General features: G+C 36.6%; 1 protein-coding gene across 27 annotated transcripts in view; it reads left to right on the forward strand.

Annotated features, from left to right (window-relative positions):
* TTLL5 (tubulin tyrosine ligase like 5) overlaps positions 1-20999 on the forward strand; it is a 276644-nt gene that overhangs the window by 75858 nt on the left and 179787 nt on the right. For 25 of the 27 annotated variants that reach the window (XM_073895591.1, XM_073895597.1, XM_073895596.1 and 22 more), the window contains 4 exons: positions 2929-3042; positions 3323-3414; positions 9710-9772; positions 14849-14887. In XM_073895591.1, the coding sequence (XP_073751692.1) occupies positions 2929-3042; positions 3323-3414; positions 9710-9772; positions 14849-14887 (308 nt within the window). The remainder of the gene's footprint in view (positions 1-2928; positions 3043-3322; positions 3415-9709; positions 9773-14848; positions 14888-20999) is intronic. The other 2 variants (XM_073895593.1, XM_073895592.1) reach the window with 1 other exon arrangement.

The following is a 20999-nucleotide window of genomic DNA, read 5'->3' on the forward strand; positions in this document are numbered from 1 at the left end:
GGAGACAACTCTTTGAAAGTGACTTGGGAGAGAAGACTGAGAATTTTGGGGGTGTCAGTTCGGTGTTTCTAGGAGCAGGTTTAGATAAGTAGAGGAAGGTGGCAACATCATTGTAATCTCAGTCACTGGAAGCCAGGAGTATTGTTCCATCTCAGAGCAATTCCACAAGATGAAAATTAGGCCCTAAAAAAGGAAAAAAAAAAGATCATAAGATCAAAAAGAAAAATAAAATGACAAAACCAATAATAAAAAAAAGACAAGAAAATGAAAAACAAAAACAAAAGAAAGACAAAAAACAAAAAGCAAAAAAAAAATTTAAAGAACAAAAATTGGGGGTGCCAATTAGATGTTATTCAGTAGTGATTTGATCCATGTTCTTGCAAATATGACCACGCATTTCTTTCTTTTTTTTTTATTTTTTAGAGATTTATTTATTTTATTTTAGAGAAAGCGGGAGCAGGAGGGGGAGAGAGAATCTCAATGAGACTCCCATGTGGGGCGCAGAGCCTGACAGGGGGCTTGATCTTATGACCCTGAGATCACGACCTGAGCCAAAACCAAGAGTCAGACACTTAACCAACTGTGCCACCCAGGCACCCCAACCATGTATTTCTTAAAACTATTCTAATAGCTAATAACTATTTCCTAAAATATTTTTATTACTAACCTTTAATACAGATTTTAGCTTATCAACATTTTAAATAAGTTTTTCTATTCTAAAATGTTTAATCTTTATTTTTATTGTATCATTTAAATGAGTGCTTACTTCGTATTCTCTCTTACATAATTTCAGAGGACTTTAAGGTACTTGTAAATAGTGTGAGTGATGAGGCAACTTGACCTTGGATAAGGCACTTGACTGCCAGTAGCTTTCTGATTAGAGCCATGTCATCACATGTGAAATAAAGTATTTTTAACCAACGATAAGTGGTGTGTGAAATGAGAAAAGTCCTTAAAGCATCCAATTAATACTTTGGCTTTACTAATTTGTCACTAAATAAGCGTTTGCACTTTAAAATTGTTTGAAAAGATCATATTACTTATATGATTCCCTTCCTAAATCTTTAAAGTTTCCCCTTGATTCCCCTCTCATCCCAACATGTACTGCTTAATGCATTCCCACAGATTGGAAAGGAATTAAATTTTTCCCCCAAATCCTCTGCAAAGTTTAGTTCTAACCATTATTAATCTGCATGTCAGCACATTCATTCATTTACCTATTTCTTCATCAAATATTTATTGATCTCCTCCTCCATGCCAAGTACTGTTCTGGGTGCTGAAGATACCACAGGGAAAGCTAAACAAGTAAAAGTCCCTGCCTTTCCATGTTGCTTATATCTGCTGATTTCATGGTTTTTCGCTATAAAGGTATCTCATCATGGAGTTGCCTATCAGGAAATCTGTCTTTTATAAGTCCCATGCTAGCTTTGAAGATTAGTATGTGTTGGTCTCCCTTGTGTCAAAGGCAAAAGCATTCATGATGTGTACAAGTGTGTATTATTAGTCTGTCTTGGGCTACCATAACCAAGTACCATAGACTTGGTGATTTAAACCACAGAAACTTATTCCTCACAGTTCTGGAGGCTGGGAAGTCCCAAGATCAAGGTGCCAGCAAGGCAGGTTTCGTTCTGAGGTCTCTAGTCTTGGCTTGTAGATAACTGCCATCTTGCTCTTTGCTCACATACCTCTTTGTACATGGTCGGGCAGAGAGAGAGAGAGAGAGAGTACAAGCTCTCTGATGCCTCTTCTTTTAAGGGCATTAATTTCATCAGGCCAGAGTCTCACCCTCATGACCTCCTTTAATCCTGATTACCTCCTAAAAGCCCCATGTCCAAATACCATCAAATTGGGGGTTAGGGCTTGAACATATGAATTTGTGGAGGAACATAAACATTCAGTCTGTAACAGTGGGTATTGCTGAGAAGGTTGAAAGTTTTCCCATAGACACTGTACGCAAAGAGAAAAATAAACAGTAGTTCCTGACAATAGGACTGCTTTTCTCTCATCATAGTTAATTCTAGGAATTTAGAAAGACAATTTGCATGCACATTTCTTGAGTTATTGCTAATTCTTTCTGTTGGCAGATATACTTGTCTCATCAGTCACTTTACCTCTTTCAATAATAGTGTGTTCACATGCTTCATACCGTCTGACTTCCTCTGTTACCTTTATATTTCTTTGCTCATGTAACGTCAAAATTACTTAAAACTTTCACTGTAGATGACCTTTGTGATCACCGTTCAGAAGACTGTGAGGAGCATGGCCCATTTGGCTGCCTCCTTGGAGTGCCCAGGGCAGTGTGGTCCTTGATCAGGTTTCTTGAAGTCCCCAGCAGCCACAGTGTTTCTTTTGGTTACAGCTCTTTTCTGTGTCACTGATGACTCTTAACCTCAATTTCCGTCCCCTCCCCCATACCAGAGTTCTAAAACCTCTCAGGGCCCATTTTTCACCTGTGGCATAATAGATTGTTCCTTGGTTTTCTGTCTTATGTCTCATTTCCCCTAACTCCCCTTCCCCACTGCTGTAAAGAATATTGTTATTTACTGAAATAAATACACATTTAATCTTATATGGTGGTTATTTTCAGATTTCTTCTATATCTTTGAAAATGTCAGACGTCCTTCAAAACCAGGATTAGGATTAAGTACTGGATTAGAAAGTCATGTGGACATCTTTCTTGTTTTTCTTCTTGTTTTCCTCTCAACCCATAGTGTTTTTCTTCTATTCTCTTTTCTCTTCTTGCCTTTGAGTCTACTAGCTTTCATTTATTTCCCAGGGTTTCAGGCTAAGAGAGTAATTACAGAAAATAGGCTTTGGATTTGAGCTTATCCATATTAGGAAAGATAATGATGTTGAGGGACTGAATAGAGACAAATGAAGAAAGATGATGAAAACATCTTGTTTGTTTCTGTTTTTCCTTCTCCTTAGCGTTCCCGCCCACTCTCTGCCAGTGATACGGAAATGAAAAACCTTGTGGGCTCAGCCCGAGAGAAGGTGCCGGGGAAGTTAGGTGGTTCTGTGCTTGGTCTGTCAATGGAGGAGGTAAAGATAATTCCATTTCAGGCCTTTGTGGGCTAATGCAGGGTTCAGTGAAAATTAGTGAGTGATTTATAATGTTGATGACCACCTTATATCTTACACTGAAAAGAGAAAGATTCAAGATGGGAGAAACTTGTTCTCAGAAAACAGCATCTTAAATGGAATTAATTTCTCCCTTCGTGCTTCTTTCATATTTGTGGGTTGTAACTCTTTTCCTCTGCCCTATAAACACATGGATTACAGTTTTCAAAATGGGTACTTACTTGATTTTCTCTTTATATAGATCAAAGTTTTACGGAGAGTGAAGGAAGAAAATGATCGGAGAGGTGGATTTATTCGCATATTCCCTACATCAGAGACATGGGAAATATATGGGTGAGGTGACTACCTTTTTTTTTTTTTTTTTTAAATCTTGTGCTTCAGGTCCACAGAATTGGGTTAATTGTGACACAGTGTCATCATTGCTTTCCATCTGTGTCTTTCTTACTTTGTGTATTTATTTATAGTGGTGTGAATATTACCCAACCCAATAACTGGAGCATTAACAGTGATTTAATCTACCTGTGCATTATTCCTTTTAAAAAAATCCCCTGCCTCCTTTGTAATAGCCCCTTAACCCGGGTTAGACACTTGTAAAAATTTTATGATCATCATTACCTTGATTTGAAAATAAAGTAAGTTATAGTACCATTTTACATTTTACCAAGAATGTATGAGAGTTCTAGTTGCTCCTCCTCTTTGCCAACACTTGGTATTGTCAGACTTTGTAATTTTAGGCATTCTAGTGGGCATGTAGTGTATCTCTCTGGTTTTAATTTGCTTTTCTCTGATGAATAATGATATTGAGGCTTCATGCACTATTGGCCATTTGTGTATCTTCTTTTTTTCCATTTTAAATTTAGGATTTTTATTTTTTTGTTATTGTGTTAGAAAGGACTCTTGAAACAAGTCCTTTCTCAGATATTTATATTGAGAATATTAATATCTTCTCCCAAGTTTGTGGCTAGCTTTTTCATTTCTTTTTTTTAAGATTTTATTTATTTGAGAGAGAGAGTACACAAGCAGGGGGAGGGGCAAAGGGAAAGGGAGAAGGAGAGGCAGACTCCCTGCTGAGTGCAGAGCCCTACATAGGGCAGGGCTCGATCCTAGGACCCCGAGATCATGACCTGAGCTGAAGTCAGTTGCTTAACCAGCTGAGCCACCCAGGTGCCCAAGTTTTTTCATTTCTATAAGGGTGATGTTTAAGGAACAGAAGTTTTAAATTTCAGTGAAGTCAATTTTTAAAAGATTTATGCATTCTGTATTTCCTATCTAAGAAATTTTTGCCAACCCTAACGTCATAAAGCTTTTTCTCTTATGTTTTCTTCTAAAAGTTTTACAATTTTGGCTTTTATATTTTGTTCTGGGATAGTATTGATTTAATTTTTGTGTATGGTGTGAGGTAAGGGTTGAGCTTCATTTCTTTTCATATGATATATGTTTATTTCAGCACCATTTGTTGAAATTACCCTATTGAATTACCTTGGCATCTTTGTTGAAAATTAGTTCAAATATATGTGTGGGTCTATTTCTGGACTTTATTCAGTTTCACTAATCTGTCTCGGTCACTATAGCTTTATTTTAAGTCTTGAAATTAGATAGTGTAAGTCTTCCAACTTTTTTTTTAAGTATTTTGACAAATAAATAAATAAAAAGTATTTTGACTATTGTGTCCTTTGTATTTCCCCAGACATTTTAGAATTCCCTCATCAGTTTCTACACAGAAGCCTGTTAGCTTTTGACTGGGACTGCACTGAGTGTATAGATTAATTTTGGGACAGTGGACATTTTAACAATACTGAATTTTCCAATCCATGAACGTGATATTTCTCCATTTATTTAGGTTGCCTTTTTTTTTTAATTTTTAAGTTTTTATTTCAATTCCAGTTAGTTAGCATACAGTGTCATATTGGTTTCAGATGTACAATGTAGTGATTCAACAGATCCATACACCATTCGGTGTTCATCATGACAAGTGCACTTATTTACATCTTCTTTTATTTTTCTTAGCAATGTTTTATAGTTTTCAGTGTAAAGGTCTTGAATATGGTTTTTTTTTTAATTCATTACTTAATATTTCATGCTTTTGAATGCTATTATAAATGTAATTTTTTAAACAGCTTTATTGAGTTACAAAGTTTATATATTTAAAGTGGCAAGTTTTAACATAGGTATATATCTGTGAAACTACCACAAAGTCAACATAATGAACATATCCATAACCTCCAAAAGTCTTCTTGTGCCTCTTTGTAATTCCTCTCACCTGCCCCTCCCAGCCCTTCCCTGCCTATCCCTGTCACCAGGCAGCAATGATCTGCTTTCTGTTACAAAGATTAATCTGCATTTCCTAGCACTTAATATAATTCTACAGGTTTTTCTCTTATTTGTTGGGTCTTTTTTTTACTTTATTATTATTGAAATTATTTTTAGATTAATACATGTTGTATCATGTATCAGTGGTTTAATTCCTTTTCATTGTTGAGTAGTGTTCTGTTATAGGCATATCCCAGAATTTGTTTATTGTTCATCTGGTGTTGGGCATTTGGTTGTTTCCAGTTTTTGATTATTGCAAATAAGGCTTCTTTGAATGTTTATATACACATTTTTGTATGGACGTGTACTTTCACTTCTCTTGGGTAAATACCTACTTGTGGAATGACTGGATCATATTGTGTATATGTTTAACTTTTTAAGAAACTGCCACACAGTTTTCTAGAGTGGTTGTACCATGTTACATTCCCATAATAAGTGTATGAGAGTTCCAGTTCCTCCACATTCTCACCAACAATTGGTGTGGCCAACTTAATTTTAACTCCTGAGGTGATGTGTAGTGATAGCATATATGGTTTAATTTGCATTTCCATAATGACTAATGTTGAGCATCTTTTCATGTGCTTATTTGCTCTATGTATGTCTTTGATGATCAAATATTTTACCCATTTTTAAATGAGGTTATTTGTTTTCTTATAATTAAGCTGTGAGAGTTCTTTATATATTCCGGATATTCTTTTTTTCCTAGCACTTGAAAAATGTTCCATTATCTTTGGCTTGCATTTTTCTGACAAGAAGCATGTGCTAATTCTTATTTTTGTTTTTCTGTGCATAATGTGTCTTTTTTCCCCCCTCAGTCTGCTTTTAAGATTATTCCTTTATGACTCATTTTCAACAGTTTGATTATGATATATATGCCTTGGTGTCATTTTCTTTATGTTTCTTCTACTTGGATTTGTTGAGCTTCTTGGTCTGTGGGCTTATAGTTTTCATCAAATTTGGAAAACTTTTGGCCATTATTTCTTCAAATATTTTTTTCTATTTCCTTCCTTTCCTTTCTCCTTTTGGGACTCTGGTTAATTGGTTGATACTATACTCTAAGTCTGGCTCTGCTCATTTTTTTTAGACTCTTTTTCTTTCTTTACTTTGGATGATTTTCTGTTTCTCTGTTTCTAAATTCATTCATCTTTTTGTCTGCAGTCTCAAATCTATTAATTCCTTCCAGTGAAATGTTCATTTCAGTTACTTTATTTTTCAACTTTAGAATCCATTCTCTCTTTGTATCTTCTTTTTGTTTTTTTCCCCCATTACTTCCATGATTTTTTAGATTCTTGTGCATATAATATTTATAGTAGCTGTTTTAAAATCTTTGTTATTCTGTTATCTCTGTCATTTCTGAGTCTGTTTCTATTGACTGATTTTCCTCTTGTTTCCATTTTTTTCCTTCACATGTACAGTCATTTTTAAAAATTGGATGCTGGACATTATAAATGTATAGTTGAGTGGGTTCTGTTGCCTTCTTTAAATGATTTTGAAAGTTTTTTGGTCTGATAAGTTACTTGTAGATCAGTTTAATCTTTTTCAGGCTCATTTAAAAACTTTATTTATTTATTTATTTATTTATTTATTTATTTATTTGAGAGAGAGATTGAGAGAGAGAGAAAGGTCAGAGGGAGAAGCAGACTCCCCCGCTGAGCAGGGAGCCCGATGTGGGACTCGATCCCGGGACTCCAGGATCATGACCTGAGCTGAAGGCAGTCACTTAACCAACTGAGCCACCCAGGCACCCTAAAAACATTTTTTAAAAAAAATTCAGTATAATTAACATACAGTGCTGTATAGTTTCAGGTGTATAATGTAGTGATTCAACAATTCTGTACATTACTCAGTTCATTTAAAAACATTTTTATGGTTTGTTTAAGGTAGCTTTTTGTTTAGATCTAGGAAAGTTTTACTATTAAAGACTCTTTGGAGATGTCTGTTAAATGAGCCCCATATTCAATGAGATTTCTCCATTTTGGCTGGTGGGAACCAATCAATGTGTAGCTCTGCATGAATTCTGGCAAGTACTCAGCTTATACTTTCTCTTTAATGTTCTTTACCTTGTCACTTGCTCTTTGCCCAGCCTTGTGGACTTTCACCCTATGCCTAAGCAGATTTGTGTTCACCCAAAGACTCAGAGTCCCTTGTGATGCTTTTTCTTTGATGACAGTAAGGTTGAGACTCTCTGTACTTATTTATAGTTGACCTATTTCTCTTCCTCTGGTGATTGGCTTTTGATCTAGTTGGGATATTAATGGTTCTAAGTATAGAGCTAGAACTTAGAGGAATAAAAGAAAGTACCATTTTGTGTTTGTTTTGTTTTGAAAACCCAGCTGTTCATAGAGAAATCTTCCTTTCATCTTACAAAATATTCTATCAATGTAGTTATACCTTACAAAGACCTAGGAACACAACAGAAAGATATTGCTTGGGTTTTCTTTTGATATGTTTTTGAAGAATTTAAATATTTGCAGTTCCTAGAAAACATATCTTTTAATTAATGAAAGTGGAAACCTCTACTCTTGAGTATTTCAAGAGTCAGGACCTTAATTTAAGTGCCTTTTCTAAGGAACCAATTACAGGTAATGTTGGGGTCTCTTACAATAGACCAATAATGATTGGTTTGGTTTTACTGGTTTGGTTCTGAACCAATGGGAATAAGACAAAGACTAAGAGAGATGGAGGCCAAAATATCTCCTTCTTTACTGATAGAGTCCAGGTTGGGAGATTTGATTCTCTCTGTCTACAAGCAAACACCCTTTTTGTTGAACTTCTGATATGGGCAGATTTACATGCCCATTTATAGGCGAGGTTAGACTGGGCTGTGTGGGAGGAGCACCTGACCCTGTAGGACCAGTAGAGGATATGTACCTCCTAAGGGGAAATTGTCTCCCAAGAGAAAAATGGGAGATGCAGACTGATGCATTTCTGTTTATTCTTCCTAAATTACCAATCTGGTTAAGTCACTCCACCTCTCCTGGGTCTCTGAGAAAAGAGGCAGAGTAAGGCCAAGAATATTAAACTAATTGAGCTGCCATCGTGTAGAGTGGAGAACATGTGTTTATTTATCTACTAACAAATAATGCCTTTTTACTAATATATATTTCCTGAGTATTAGCCAGATGTCTAGAACTATGCCCGGTGCTTCAGAGTATAAAACCAATATTAGATGGGATCCCTGCCCTTTGAGAGTTAACAGTGGGATTATGGAGAAATTATTTATACATATAATAAAAATAGCTCATTTGTATGGCTTTTCATCATTATAATGTACTTCATGCACATCATTGTTATTCCAATTTAATGATATTAAATGGAATGGAATTTAATTTAATGATATGGAATTTAATGATATGGAAAGTAAGGCTCAGTAAGATAATGTGACTCGTCCGTGATCACACAGGGGGACTTGATTCAGGTATTCTGACTCTGGATCTGACTTTTTTCCTGCTGTATCATGCTGCTTTTTGAGAAGAAAAATTTTCCTCTACGAGACAGTGTATGACAGGTCCCTCTTCGGGCATACAGTAAAGGTTAAGGTAGTTCAGACAAGGGTGCTTCTATAGTCTCAGAGCAGTCCTGTCAGGGAAGGACTTTGTGCAGCAGACTGGACTTGAGCTGCATCTTGAAGGGTAGATCGTGGATAAGTGGAGAGGGTGTGAGGAGGTGTCCAGACCAAGGCAAAAGGATCATTGCGAAGTGTGGTGTGAGAGGAGTTTAAGGGAGCTTGTCTGGCTATATGGCAGGATCAGTGTTGGGGAACCTCGTCTGGAAAAAGGGTGAAGGAATTGGTGGTATAGCTTATCCAACTTTTGAAAGCTTGGAAGAGAAAGAGTATGCCTCCTGAAGTAAGTGTCAAGGAGCCATTGAAAGCTCTTGAGAAATAACATGATTGAAACCATCTTCTGTCTACATTTTCACACCCTTTATGCTTCTCCCCATTCCCGGCTTCATTTGACCTCTCTCTTAGTTATATATGATTTTTGGTGGTGGCTTTGTTTTTACTTTACAGTTTTATTTTCTGAATTTAGGGTGTCACTTTTTATTAATCCAAGAAATCCCGTCATTTCTTTCTTTTTACTTTCTAAATCAACTCCATTTATCCTTTTCATTTTATTGTATCTGCTGCTACTCTGGTATTTTATAATTTTAATTTAAGCAACTTTCTCCTCCTTTGCCACTTTAGAGAACTGTACATTTATTTAGAAACCGTATGTAAGTAACCTGTCACTTCTGTGCTTGATTCGTGGCTTTATTTCCATATTTTTTCCCTTCATCCAAACTTAAGAAATAGCCAGTTTCATTCTTTGTCTTTCAGGTCCTACCTTGAACACAAGACCTCCATGAACTATATGCTGGCAACACGTCTGTTCCAGGACAGGTGGGGATTTGCTGATCTTGTAAATTTGCTAATCTTATAAGATCACTAGATCATGTGATAAAGAGAAAGTACATACAAAAGAAGGAAAGAGGCTTTATAAAAAAAAAGTCTTTTGTAAAATTCTGATATAGAGGGCCTTGCAGAAAACACAGTATCGTACCTCATTGTCCCAGAATTCATTAACTCTTAGCACTTTGTACTGTTTCCAGGGGCCACAAATTAAACCATAATGATCTTTAAACAATCTTAACAAATGCCCTAAACTTTATTCTTCTTAAAGGAAGACCTGTACTCTGCCTTTTTACATTAGACACAGTGTCCTCATCTGTTTTTCTAGACTAGAAGAGATTAGAATGATCAGATTTGGAAAGGTAGAGCAAGGCGGTAATTCACAAAATAAATACACCAGGAGTTGTAAAAAATGACAATTGATAACCTCAATACAAGGGATGATAGGGTAGAATGATGGAAAATGGACATTGGAATTCAAAGAGCATAGCAATCAGGCACTACTTAGTCCCACATCCTTTTGTTGCCCCTGAGACATAATTGTCTTGCAGGACAGTTTACTAATTGACTATCAGAATAAGGAACCTTAGTTATTTAGAGAAATTTATGTTATTTTCAGGCTATATGTGCTTTTTCGCAGGATTCTTAAAACAGATACCCAGATTTTAGCCATTTCTTACAATTTCGTGATCTATTATCAGGAAATAGAGGGGATTTGCCATTTCCCCCTTAAATTTGTGGTTATTACCATTGATGGAATAATTACACTGCTTAGCTTCTAGTGAAAGAGACCTTCAGATTCACTTAGAAGACATGGAAGCTCAGTTCTCTCTATGTAACCTGTTTTTTTCTCTCCTCCCCCATGTGGCATCCTAGAAACTTTATCTTTAGAGTTCAGGTACTTTGCCAAGATATACTCTAGTGTGTTACTTTTCATTATGTTGGCTTTGCAGTGGGTGAGTCACTTCCGTCTGCAGATTTAAGTCTTCCATCTGTGGGAAATAGTCCCCTCATCCTCCCCTTCCTCTCCTTGTGGAACTTCCGTTAGATGAATTTTGGATCTTTTGCTATATGCTCCATGTTTTTTGTTTTTGCTTTTGTTTACTTTTTTCTCATTCTTTTGATCTCATTGTTTCTTAGTTTTAAATTCTGGGAGGTTTCTTGAACTTTTCCTTTTAAAATTTTAAATTGATCTGTAGCCCTATCTATTTTGTTGTTTAGTACCAGACAGGAGAGGGTTGTTCAATTTACCTTTTTAACTTTGGCAAGTATGATTTCAATATCCAAGAACTATTTTTGATTTCTGACTAGTTTTTAGAATTCATGGCTGTAATATTAAAATGGTTCTGGTCCCATTTCCAGTGTGGTGGGTGGGTTCCCCCACAGCACCAAGCAATTGTCCCCTGTTCGCAGCTGAGAATTCAACTCAATCCTGGCACTGTCTGCCCAGAGATTAGCATCAGATTGCTCAGTTTAAGGATTCAGTCCTACAAGACTGTGTCATTCCCCACTTCCTCCGCCTTTGCCTGACTTTGGACACCAATTGAAAGGCCAGGTTGTCACCTGTGCTGCTGGCAAACCGGCTACAGATTGGAGTTTTGAATGACCTGCTCTTTGGACTTTAATTCAGACACCAGTTGCAAGTCCAGGTTGTTACCTGGACTTCTGATCGACCAGCCCCAAATCAGAGGTTCCTACAGCTCTCTCCTTCCTTCCATTTGATTAATTTGCTGGTGTGGCTCACAGAACTCCAAGAAACGTTTCGCTTACTAGCTCACTGGTTTATTATAAAAGGATATAATTCAGGAATGGCCGGATGGAAGAGACGCATAGGGCAAGGTATGGGGAAAGGGTGCAGAACTTCTATGCCCTCTCCAGGTGTGCCAGGCTCCCTCAGATCTCCACGTGTGCACCAACCTGGATGCTCTCCTTTTGCATTTTTATGAAAGCATCATTACATAGGCACCATTGATTAAATCTTTGACCATTGGTGATTGAATTCCCATCTCCAGGCCCTCTCCCCTTCCTAGAGGTCAGCAAGATGGGACCGGAAGTTCCAACCCTTTGATCACATGGTTGGTTCCTCTGGTGACCAGCCTGCATCCTGACGGTGACCCAGGGCATTCCCAAAGTCACCACATTGGCATAACCAAAGGCACCTTTACCATGCTCATCACTTAGGAAGTTCCAGAGGTTTTAGGTACTCTATACCGGAGGTGGGGATGGAGACCAAATGCATATTTCTTTAAATTCTTCTTTTAAAAGATGTATTTATTTTAGAGAGAGTGTGCATGGGGGTAGGGGCAGAGGGAGGGAGAGAGAATCTCAAGCAGACTCCCCACTGAGCGCAGAGCCCAACTCAGGGCTCAGTCTCACAACCCTGAGATCATGACCTGAGCCGAAGTCAAGAGTCAGATGCTCAACTGACTGAGCCACCCAGGGCACCCCCCAAATATATATTTCTTAATATAAATCACAATATCATAAATATTTTTTCACATCTCTTTGACTTTTTTAGTTTGTTGAAAGTTCCTTTCTGTTCTTTGCATTTTATTTAATTCTTCTAGATTAGTTCTGTTCATTCATCTCATTCTTTCTGGTTTGTAATACTATATTTCCTCCTATATTTAGTGATCTTTGATTGTCCAGTTGTTTTTATAAGTAATGGACCATTTGCTGAGGATAGGTAGTTGGCATGATTTTCCTCACAGGTTGTTTCAGTCTGGACTGACATGGACTCTATGTTTGAGGCTGGATCTTTCCATCCTTGGGCTTCCCATTAAGGAGAAGGAAGTGGAGCAGGCAGTTGGGAAACCATCACTAAAGTGAGAAAGCATTCTCCCAGGGAGAGCATAACAATAAAGAGATTTTAGACATAGTAATATATGTGTTTCTTTATTAACATTTCAATAAACAAGACCACCAGCCAGTCTAATAATCACCATGATTTCAAAAGTACGGTACATGTTGCAATATTTTGAGATACCTGTAACATCTCTAAAGGAATATGAAAAAAGATATATTGGTTTTTTTTTTGTTTTGTTTTTTTGGGTTTTGTTTGTTTGTTTTGGTAATAAAATCGTATGAACACTGCTGCAGACAGTTCCCTACAGGTCTATGAAGGAAATGCTAAATTTCAGTTGGAGGATTAATTTTAGCCTAATCTCTACTCTTTCACATCCACCCTTGGCCAATCCCTCTGTGTCAACTTGCTCTTTCATGCCTCCTCCTTCTTACATACTTGCCATCCCATGGAATGGCCTTCAGTCCATCCCTACATTCTACTAGTTGTGTCCTTTCTCCTCTCCCAGACTAGGAGGAGGTTCTGCCAGCCCTTTCAGTCCCTCAGTCTGATTCAGATTCCCACAGTGGGTTATAGTTGCTTGTTTACTTAATAGCCTCTCTACTTCACAAGTTGGCTTTTGAGAGTAGTACTTTGTTATGTTCATCTTTGTTTTTATCAGTTTCTAGAGTGTACCACATGGTAGGCACACGCACACAAACATGCACTGAAAAAATGAAATTGTATTTGTTGCAAGCCCTAACATCTTCCGGTCAGTTTGTTCTCTTCAATCCGAACTGATGTTTTTCTTCTTGAAAATCCTGTTGTGTTATTGTCAGAATTACTTTCAAACTAATTCCCTAATTACTTCTTTTTGGTTAATTTTGTCTGCCTTTCTTGCCCTCTCCCTCTCATCCCCCACCTGCCACCCTGCCTGGCAAACAGTATTTTACCTGCTATCTTATAGTATGATGGTAGTTTTAACCTTGGCTACATATTAGTAGCACCTGCGGATTTTATAAACCCTGTTGATGCTCTGGCCCAACTCCCAGGCTGAAGTATTGGTACTTCCTAGAAGCTGCCTAGGTGATTGTAATGTGAAACCATGATTGCATATTACTGGAACAAACCATTATCTGATGAAAAAGTTAAAATCATCTTGAGGCTTTCTGATGATAAGGAGACCATATTAGGATATTGGCATGAAAAGAAGACACGGGAAGGGAAAGACCAAACATTTTGGTGAAGACCTACTTTCTACTTGATTTTCTGTAAATAGAAAATCTTAACATTGATTGCATCTGTCTCCTTTTATAACATTTTTTAAATTTTTAAATGGTAAATTTTAAATGATAAAGTTTTAAGATGAGGAATGGATTAAAAGGACCCAGGGGTTAGGTAAGAGGTGTGTGGTTATAAAAAGATGACACAGGGGATCCTAGGGTCATGGAATTGTTCAGTATCTTGTCTGTGGTGATGTATATGTGAATCTACACAGTGATAAAATTGTACTGAGCTAAATATACACATTCACAAATGAATACAAGTAAAACTGAGGAAATTAAAAAAGAGATGTTATGTATGTTAAATGAAAGGAAATTGAATGAGGAGAGAATGTTTTAAAGAAAAACAAAAGCTAACTTAAACATAAATGGCATTCACTTCCTATGGTGAGAGCCCAACTCCATAGTTCAGACACTGTGGAGAGCATCTCTTTTTTTAAAAGGATTTTTTTTTTTTAAATTTTGAATAATCTATTTCTCATGAGCATCCTTTTTTGAACCCCATGAGAACTGAGATTGGTTTCCTTTACTGATACATAATACAGTTCAGTGAAAGTATATAGAAGAGCACTGGACTCTGAGACCTAACCTCTGGGTTCCCATTTGAGCCCGCTAAGCTCCAGCCTTGGGCATGTCACAAAATGATCTTATCCTAAGCCTTTTTTTTTTTTTTTCTAATAACCAGGGCCAATAATCTTCTTCACATGGTGGTTGTGAAGAATAAGTGTGATTTGATTTGTGACTAAATATGCAGATGCAAGTAATTGTTATGTTTCTTTTCTAGAATTCATTTGTCCTTTCCCTTTTGCTTTTTTTTTATTGCTCTTCCCCCATGCTTATGGGACTCTGTTCTTTTCTCAATACATCTCTCTACTTCTCCCCAAAGAAGCCTTCCCTGGCATAGTTCCGTGTTATCTCAGGAGTGTGTGTGTGTGCACATGTGAACTCAGGGGAGAATATCTGAACAGTCCTCTAACCCAGTTGTCCTTTCTACTTCTGTAGGGGAAACCCAAGAAGAAGCTTATTGACAGGAAGAACACGGTAACTGATTTTTAAAAGTTGAGAGATTCTTTCCATGTGCACAGTGTGACCATGCAGGGGCTAAGCATGATATTTTATGTAACCATTTGGTTTGGCTCAGCTTGAATAGTAACATAAAAAATGTTTCTATTCAAACACTATTCTGAGGCAACTTTTTACAAACTAAGTTTGGGTTTTACTTTTTTTATAACTACAGGTATATCATTTGAACTAATAATAATAGTTTTCTTGTTTGGCTGTGTGAGAGACACCAAAGTATAAATGAGATTTTAAAACTGTGTTAGAGCCATGTTAGAGTCAAATAAGTGGTTATGGTTGGCCTTGATACACCTGGGGCATGTAACTCTGTGCCTTATGGGACTGAGCAGAACTGCTTCAGGTTTGCCACAGAACTGAAAGTATGCAGAACACCCATGGCTTTTCATTCTGGTGGAGGAGAGAAAGGTCTTAGAGGAAGGGCTGGGGTGGCCTTGCCCAACCGAAGACTACAACCTCAACAAAAACTCTTTAAGCATACACCTTCCTGGTGTGAGACCTTACATACATCCCCTTTGTGCTGTGACTCTTTAGAAATCAAAATGGCAACAAGAAGAAAGAGACATCCTATATCTAGCTTTTAGTTTTACATTTAAGGATTAATGAGGATAAACCTGGTTTCTCATTGAAACCCCTTGAGGCGTAAATCTAATTTTTGCTTAAAGAAGGAAAACATGTGATTGCCATTTAATTAAGGGAAGACTGGGGGAAGTCAAGTTTGTAACTTGCTTCTAAATGAAAGCCACAGTTAATTTATAAGTTTCCTCCAGTTTCTAGTCAAAGAATATGCTTCCTAGAGTATATTGCTATCAATTTGGCAATTAGAAAAAATGAAACAAAAGAAAAAAAATCTTAATAAGACTATTTAAAAGTCAGTGGGTTCTGGCCTTTCTTCGTTTTTGACACTCATTTTATATTACCATCAGGAGTTTTTTGGTGGCATAGAGGTATAAGCAAATGAAAGCTGGGATATGGCAGACATATGGCAGACCATGTGCTGTTACATGAGATACATCTTAATACATTTAAAAAGATTAAAATCATAAACAGCATGGTCTTTGACCACAGTGGAATTAGAAAGCAGTAACAATAGAAAAATCTCCAAATATTTGGAAATTCACACATGTTAAAGTAATCTGTGGATCAAGGAAGAAATCATGAGGGCAATTGGAAAGTATTTTAAATTGAATAATAATAAAAATGTAACATTAAAATGTGTGGGATGCAGCTAAAGCGGTGTTTTGGGAGAAATTTATAGCTTTTTAAATGCTTATATTAGAAAACAGAGGACTAAATAACTGATCTAATGTTTCATTTTATGAAACTAGATAAAGAAAGTAACCTAATGTAAGTAGAAGAAAGCAAATAATAAAGGGTAGGAATCAATTAAATGAAAGACAAACAAGAAAACCAGTAAAATCTAAAATTGTTCACTGGTAAGATAGCAGAATTAATAAACTCTTATAGAGACTGATCTAGAGAAAAAAGAGAACACTAATTACCAGTATCAGATAGGAAAGAGGGAAATCATTTACAGACCCTACAGACGTAAAAAGGACGTTAAGGGATTATTATTAACAACCTTATTCCACTACTTTGACAACCCAGATGAAATGTCTCAATTCCTTGGGAGGGAACATGTAGCAAAACTGACAGAAGCTGAAATAGAAATTTTGAATAGCCCTGTATCTATTCAGAATATTGAATTTGTAATCAAAAACCTTTCGACAAAGAAAATCCCAGGCCCAGTAGTTTCACTTGTAATTTCTTTCAAATATTTGAGTAAGAACAGCACCAATCTTACATGAACTCTTTCAAAAATATAGGAAGGGACACTTCCCAGTTCATTTTATGATGTCAGCATTAACTATGACATCAAAACCTGACCAAAGACATTTTAAAAAAGAAGAAAATTACAGGCTAATATCTTCATGAACACAGACAAAAATTTCTTCAAAGAATATTAGCAGATTGAATCTACCAATATAAAGAAAAAGAGTAATACATATGACTAAGTGAGGTTTTTCCTAGATGTACAAAGTTGATTTAACATTTGAAAATTAGTATAATTCACCATATCTAAAGGAGAAAAGCTAGGTGATCATTTTATTAGATGCAAAAAAAGCATCTTACATAATTCACATTTATGAGAAAAACTCTTAGCAAATCAGGAATAGAAGGGAATTTCTTCATCTGGTAAAGACCTTCTATAAAAAATCTATTGCTAATATCATACTTAATGGCAAAATATTGAAGGCATCCTTCTGTATTAGTAATATGGCAAGATGTCCACTTTTGCCATTTGTATTCACTTTATACTAGAGGTTGTCCCAAGCTGTACAATAAAGCAAGGGCTGGGGAGTAGGAGAGAAAAGGCATACAGATTGAAAAGGAAGAAATCAAATGTCTTTAGTCTTAGATGACATGATCTGGTTAATAGGAAATCCTAAATCCTAAAGCCAGAATAGCTACAAGAACATATAAGTATACCTAGGAAGGATACATGGTCAATATTCTAAAATCTATGGCATTTTAATATACTAGCAGTAAATAACTTAAAAATGAAATTTAAATTTTGTTTATGGTAGCGTTTGAAAATATGAAGTTCTCAGGGATAAATTTTGCAAACTATGTCCAATACCTACAGTAAAAGCTTACTAAATCTTACTGAAAGAAATGAAAGAAGCCCTAAATAAGTTGGGGAGATATGTGATGTGTATGGATTAGAAGACTTAATATTGCAAAAAAAAAAAGTTCATTCTCTCCAAATTGATCTAAAAATCTGGTGTAATCCCAATCATTATTCCAGTAGATTTTCTTTCTTTTTTTTTTTTTTTGTAGAAATTGACTATATTTTTTTTCATCACCAGCAGAAATTGACTTAAAAAAATGTGTGTGTGTGTGTGGAAATAGAAAGGACTTAGACTATCCAAAGTAATCTTGAAAAAGACTTAGGGTACCTGACTAAAGAAATAACTGTAATACTCTAGTAAGCAAAACTGGCAAGTTGATCAGTGGAACAGAATAAAGAGTCTAGAAATAGGCCTATATTTATATGGTCATTTGACTTTAATCAAAGGGCCCAAAGTCCAATGGGGAAAGGAAACTTTTTTTTTTGGAGATGATTTTATTCAGGCTATCGCAATAGGAGAAATGTTCCTTGTTTTTTTGTTTTGTTTTGTTTTGCTTTTTGGTTTTGTTTTTTGGTTTTTTGGTTTTTTTAGAGAGTGTGAGGGTAGGGGAGGGGCAGAGGGAGAGAGAATCTTAAGCAGTCTCCACACCCAGCATGGGGCGTGGAGCCCAACACAGGGCTCAATCTCACGACCCTGAGATCATGACCTGAGCCAAAATCAAGTCAGAGGCTTAACTGACTGAGCCACCAAGGCGCCCTGAAAGGAAACTCTTTTTAACAAATAGGGCTGGAACTGGATATCATGCTTTTTGATTTTTTTTTTCAAAGATTTTATTTATTTATTTGACAGAGAGAGAGAGACAGCAAGAGAGGAAACACAAGCAGGGGGAGTGGGAGAGGGAGAAGCAGGCTTCCCACAGAGCAGGGAGCCCAACGCGGGACTTGATCCCAGGACCCTGGGATCATGACCTGAGCTGAAGGCAGACACTTAGCGACTGAGCCACACAGGCGTCCCAATATCATGCTTTTAAAAATGAACCTCAACCCGTATCTCCCAGAAAAATTAGAGATGATTCATAGTCATAAACATAAAAGCTATTACTATAAAACTTCTTGGGGAAAATCTAGGAAAATATCTTTGTGATTTGGGGCTTGGCAAAAGTTTTTAGACATGACACAGAAAGCAGTACCCAAAAAGGAAAAAATGATAAGCTAGATTTCCTCAAAATTAAAAACTTTTGCTTATCATCACATACTGTTAGGAAAGTGACTAGGCAAGCCATAGACCGAGTGAAGATACTCATCAAACAAAGGACCGGTATCTAGGAAATATAATGAGCTCCTACAACTGAAGAATTAGAAGACTATAGATCAGCTCTTTTACAAAATGGGTGAAATATTTGAACAGACACTAACTACCAAAAGAAGGTGTGTGAGTAGCCAATACGCTCATGAACATGGGCTTAACAACATTAGTTACCAGAGATTTGCAAATTAAAATCATGAAATACCACTAAACATCCAGCAGAATGGCTAAAATGATATCATCATGTTGTACACTTTAAATGCCTTACAATTTTATTTGTCAGTTATAGCTCAGTAAAGCTGGGGAAAAAGCCGAAGTGACCGACAGCATCAAATGGTGAGGATGTGGAGCTAATGGAACTCTGATAAGTTGTCATTGGCAGCATGACCTTGTACAGACACTTGAGAAGGAGTCTGCCAGTTTGTTAGCCTAGAAAGCTCCATGCTGAGATCTTTACCCAGAAGGAATGAAAAACATAACCACAAAACGACTTGTACAAAAATGTTCATAGCAGCTTTATTCATAATATTCCCAAACTGGAAACAACCTAGGGGGTCCAACAACCAGAAAGTAGGTAAACTGTGGATTATTCATAGAGTGGACTAATCCTCAGCAATAAAAAGGCATAAATATGGATACACATAACATGAATGAATCTCAAAAACATGCAGAATGAAAGGAGATTTACACACAAGAGTTCATACTGAATAATTCCATTTTTATGAAGTTCTAGAACAGACAAACCTAATATGTGATGAAAAAATTTAAGACAGTGGTCTCCTTTAGGAGGGTGAGGGAGGGATTGACTGGGAAGGGGCAGGAGAACTTTCTGAGGAGGTAGTAACATTAGAGTTCAGGTTATATAGTTTTAGGCATTTGTCAAAACTCATCAATGGGCATTTAATATTTGGGTATTTCAGTATATGTAGTGTTTAGCTCACCAAAAAACAAACAAAACAAAAAACCAAAACACCAAAAGCCCTATAAAACAAATACTGAACTTTAGCGACTTAATGATTTGCATGTTGAAGCATTTAGGAGTAAAGTGCACAGACCTCTGTGTATAACTTTGAAATGCTTTAAAAATTAGATGGATTGATGGATGAATAGAAGAAGGGATGGTGGGACATATGTGCTGAAAGAAATATAGCAATATATTCATTGCAGAAACTAGGCTGTGGTGTACATGGACGTCTGTTGTATAATTCTTGAAACTTTTCTGTTTGTGTAAATATTTTCATAATAAAAAGTTGGAGAAATAAAATGAGGTAAATGTAGCTAAAAGGTATTGCAACTTATTTATAAGGAATTCAGTTGTTTATTCAAAAATATTTCTAATATGTCAGCCATGTGCTGGGCAGTCTCATGGGCATCTCTGACCCAGTGGTCGACAAGACAAGCATGGTCGTTATAATTCTGTTTATCAGAAGTGTTTATCACACTTTCTCCATCATTCCCTACCTCCATTCCTTGTACTACTTGAATTTATTGCTCTATTCAGTGTTTCTTAGAAGCTCACAATTGTTATTTTAAAATATTAGATTTGTTTCATTTTCTTTATTTAACTGGCTAAAAATCTATTTTCACAACTATGTGCGTGCGGTGGGGGGCAGTGCAGTGTTCATTTATTGGGGCAATGGTAAGCTGGGTTTGAAGTATTTTTAAAGTTTATTAATTTCCTTCTGGTTTCTGCTCCCATGTGTCAGGACCATCCCTATTCTTGGCCCGATTTCCTGCTCTGGAAAGAAAGTTTCTAGAAGATTTACTGTCCAGTTTATCCACTCAGAAATCCCTAAAACTCCTACATAGACCAAAAGACACAGCCTTTCCATCACTGTCAGAGATTGAAAACTCCCAGAGAAATGAGGATGATTCCTTGACCTCAAAGGGAATACACTTTGAGTTCTAGGGAGTTCAGTTTTCTGAGAGAATTCATAGTCAACCAGTTAGATCTTGAGTTCTGAGTATACGGGCAGTCAGCTGCCTGCTTTCAGATACTGACATGGATTCTTCTTTTCTGACCCAGTGACCAAGAGCCCTCTTTCTCTTTGCTGACCTAGTTACCTCTGCCTTTGTGGTACTTTGCCCGATCCTTGTTTGGATTGGGCCTGATACCAGTCACTTCCCTAACTTATGAT

This window comes from Callorhinus ursinus, unplaced genomic scaffold, assembly GCF_003265705.2.
Source record: "Callorhinus ursinus isolate GAN/ISIS: 27379988/994484 unplaced genomic scaffold, GSC_fseal_2.0 scaffold8, whole genome shotgun sequence".
In the NCBI taxonomy this organism is placed as follows: domain Eukaryota; kingdom Metazoa; phylum Chordata; class Mammalia; order Carnivora; family Otariidae; genus Callorhinus; species Callorhinus ursinus.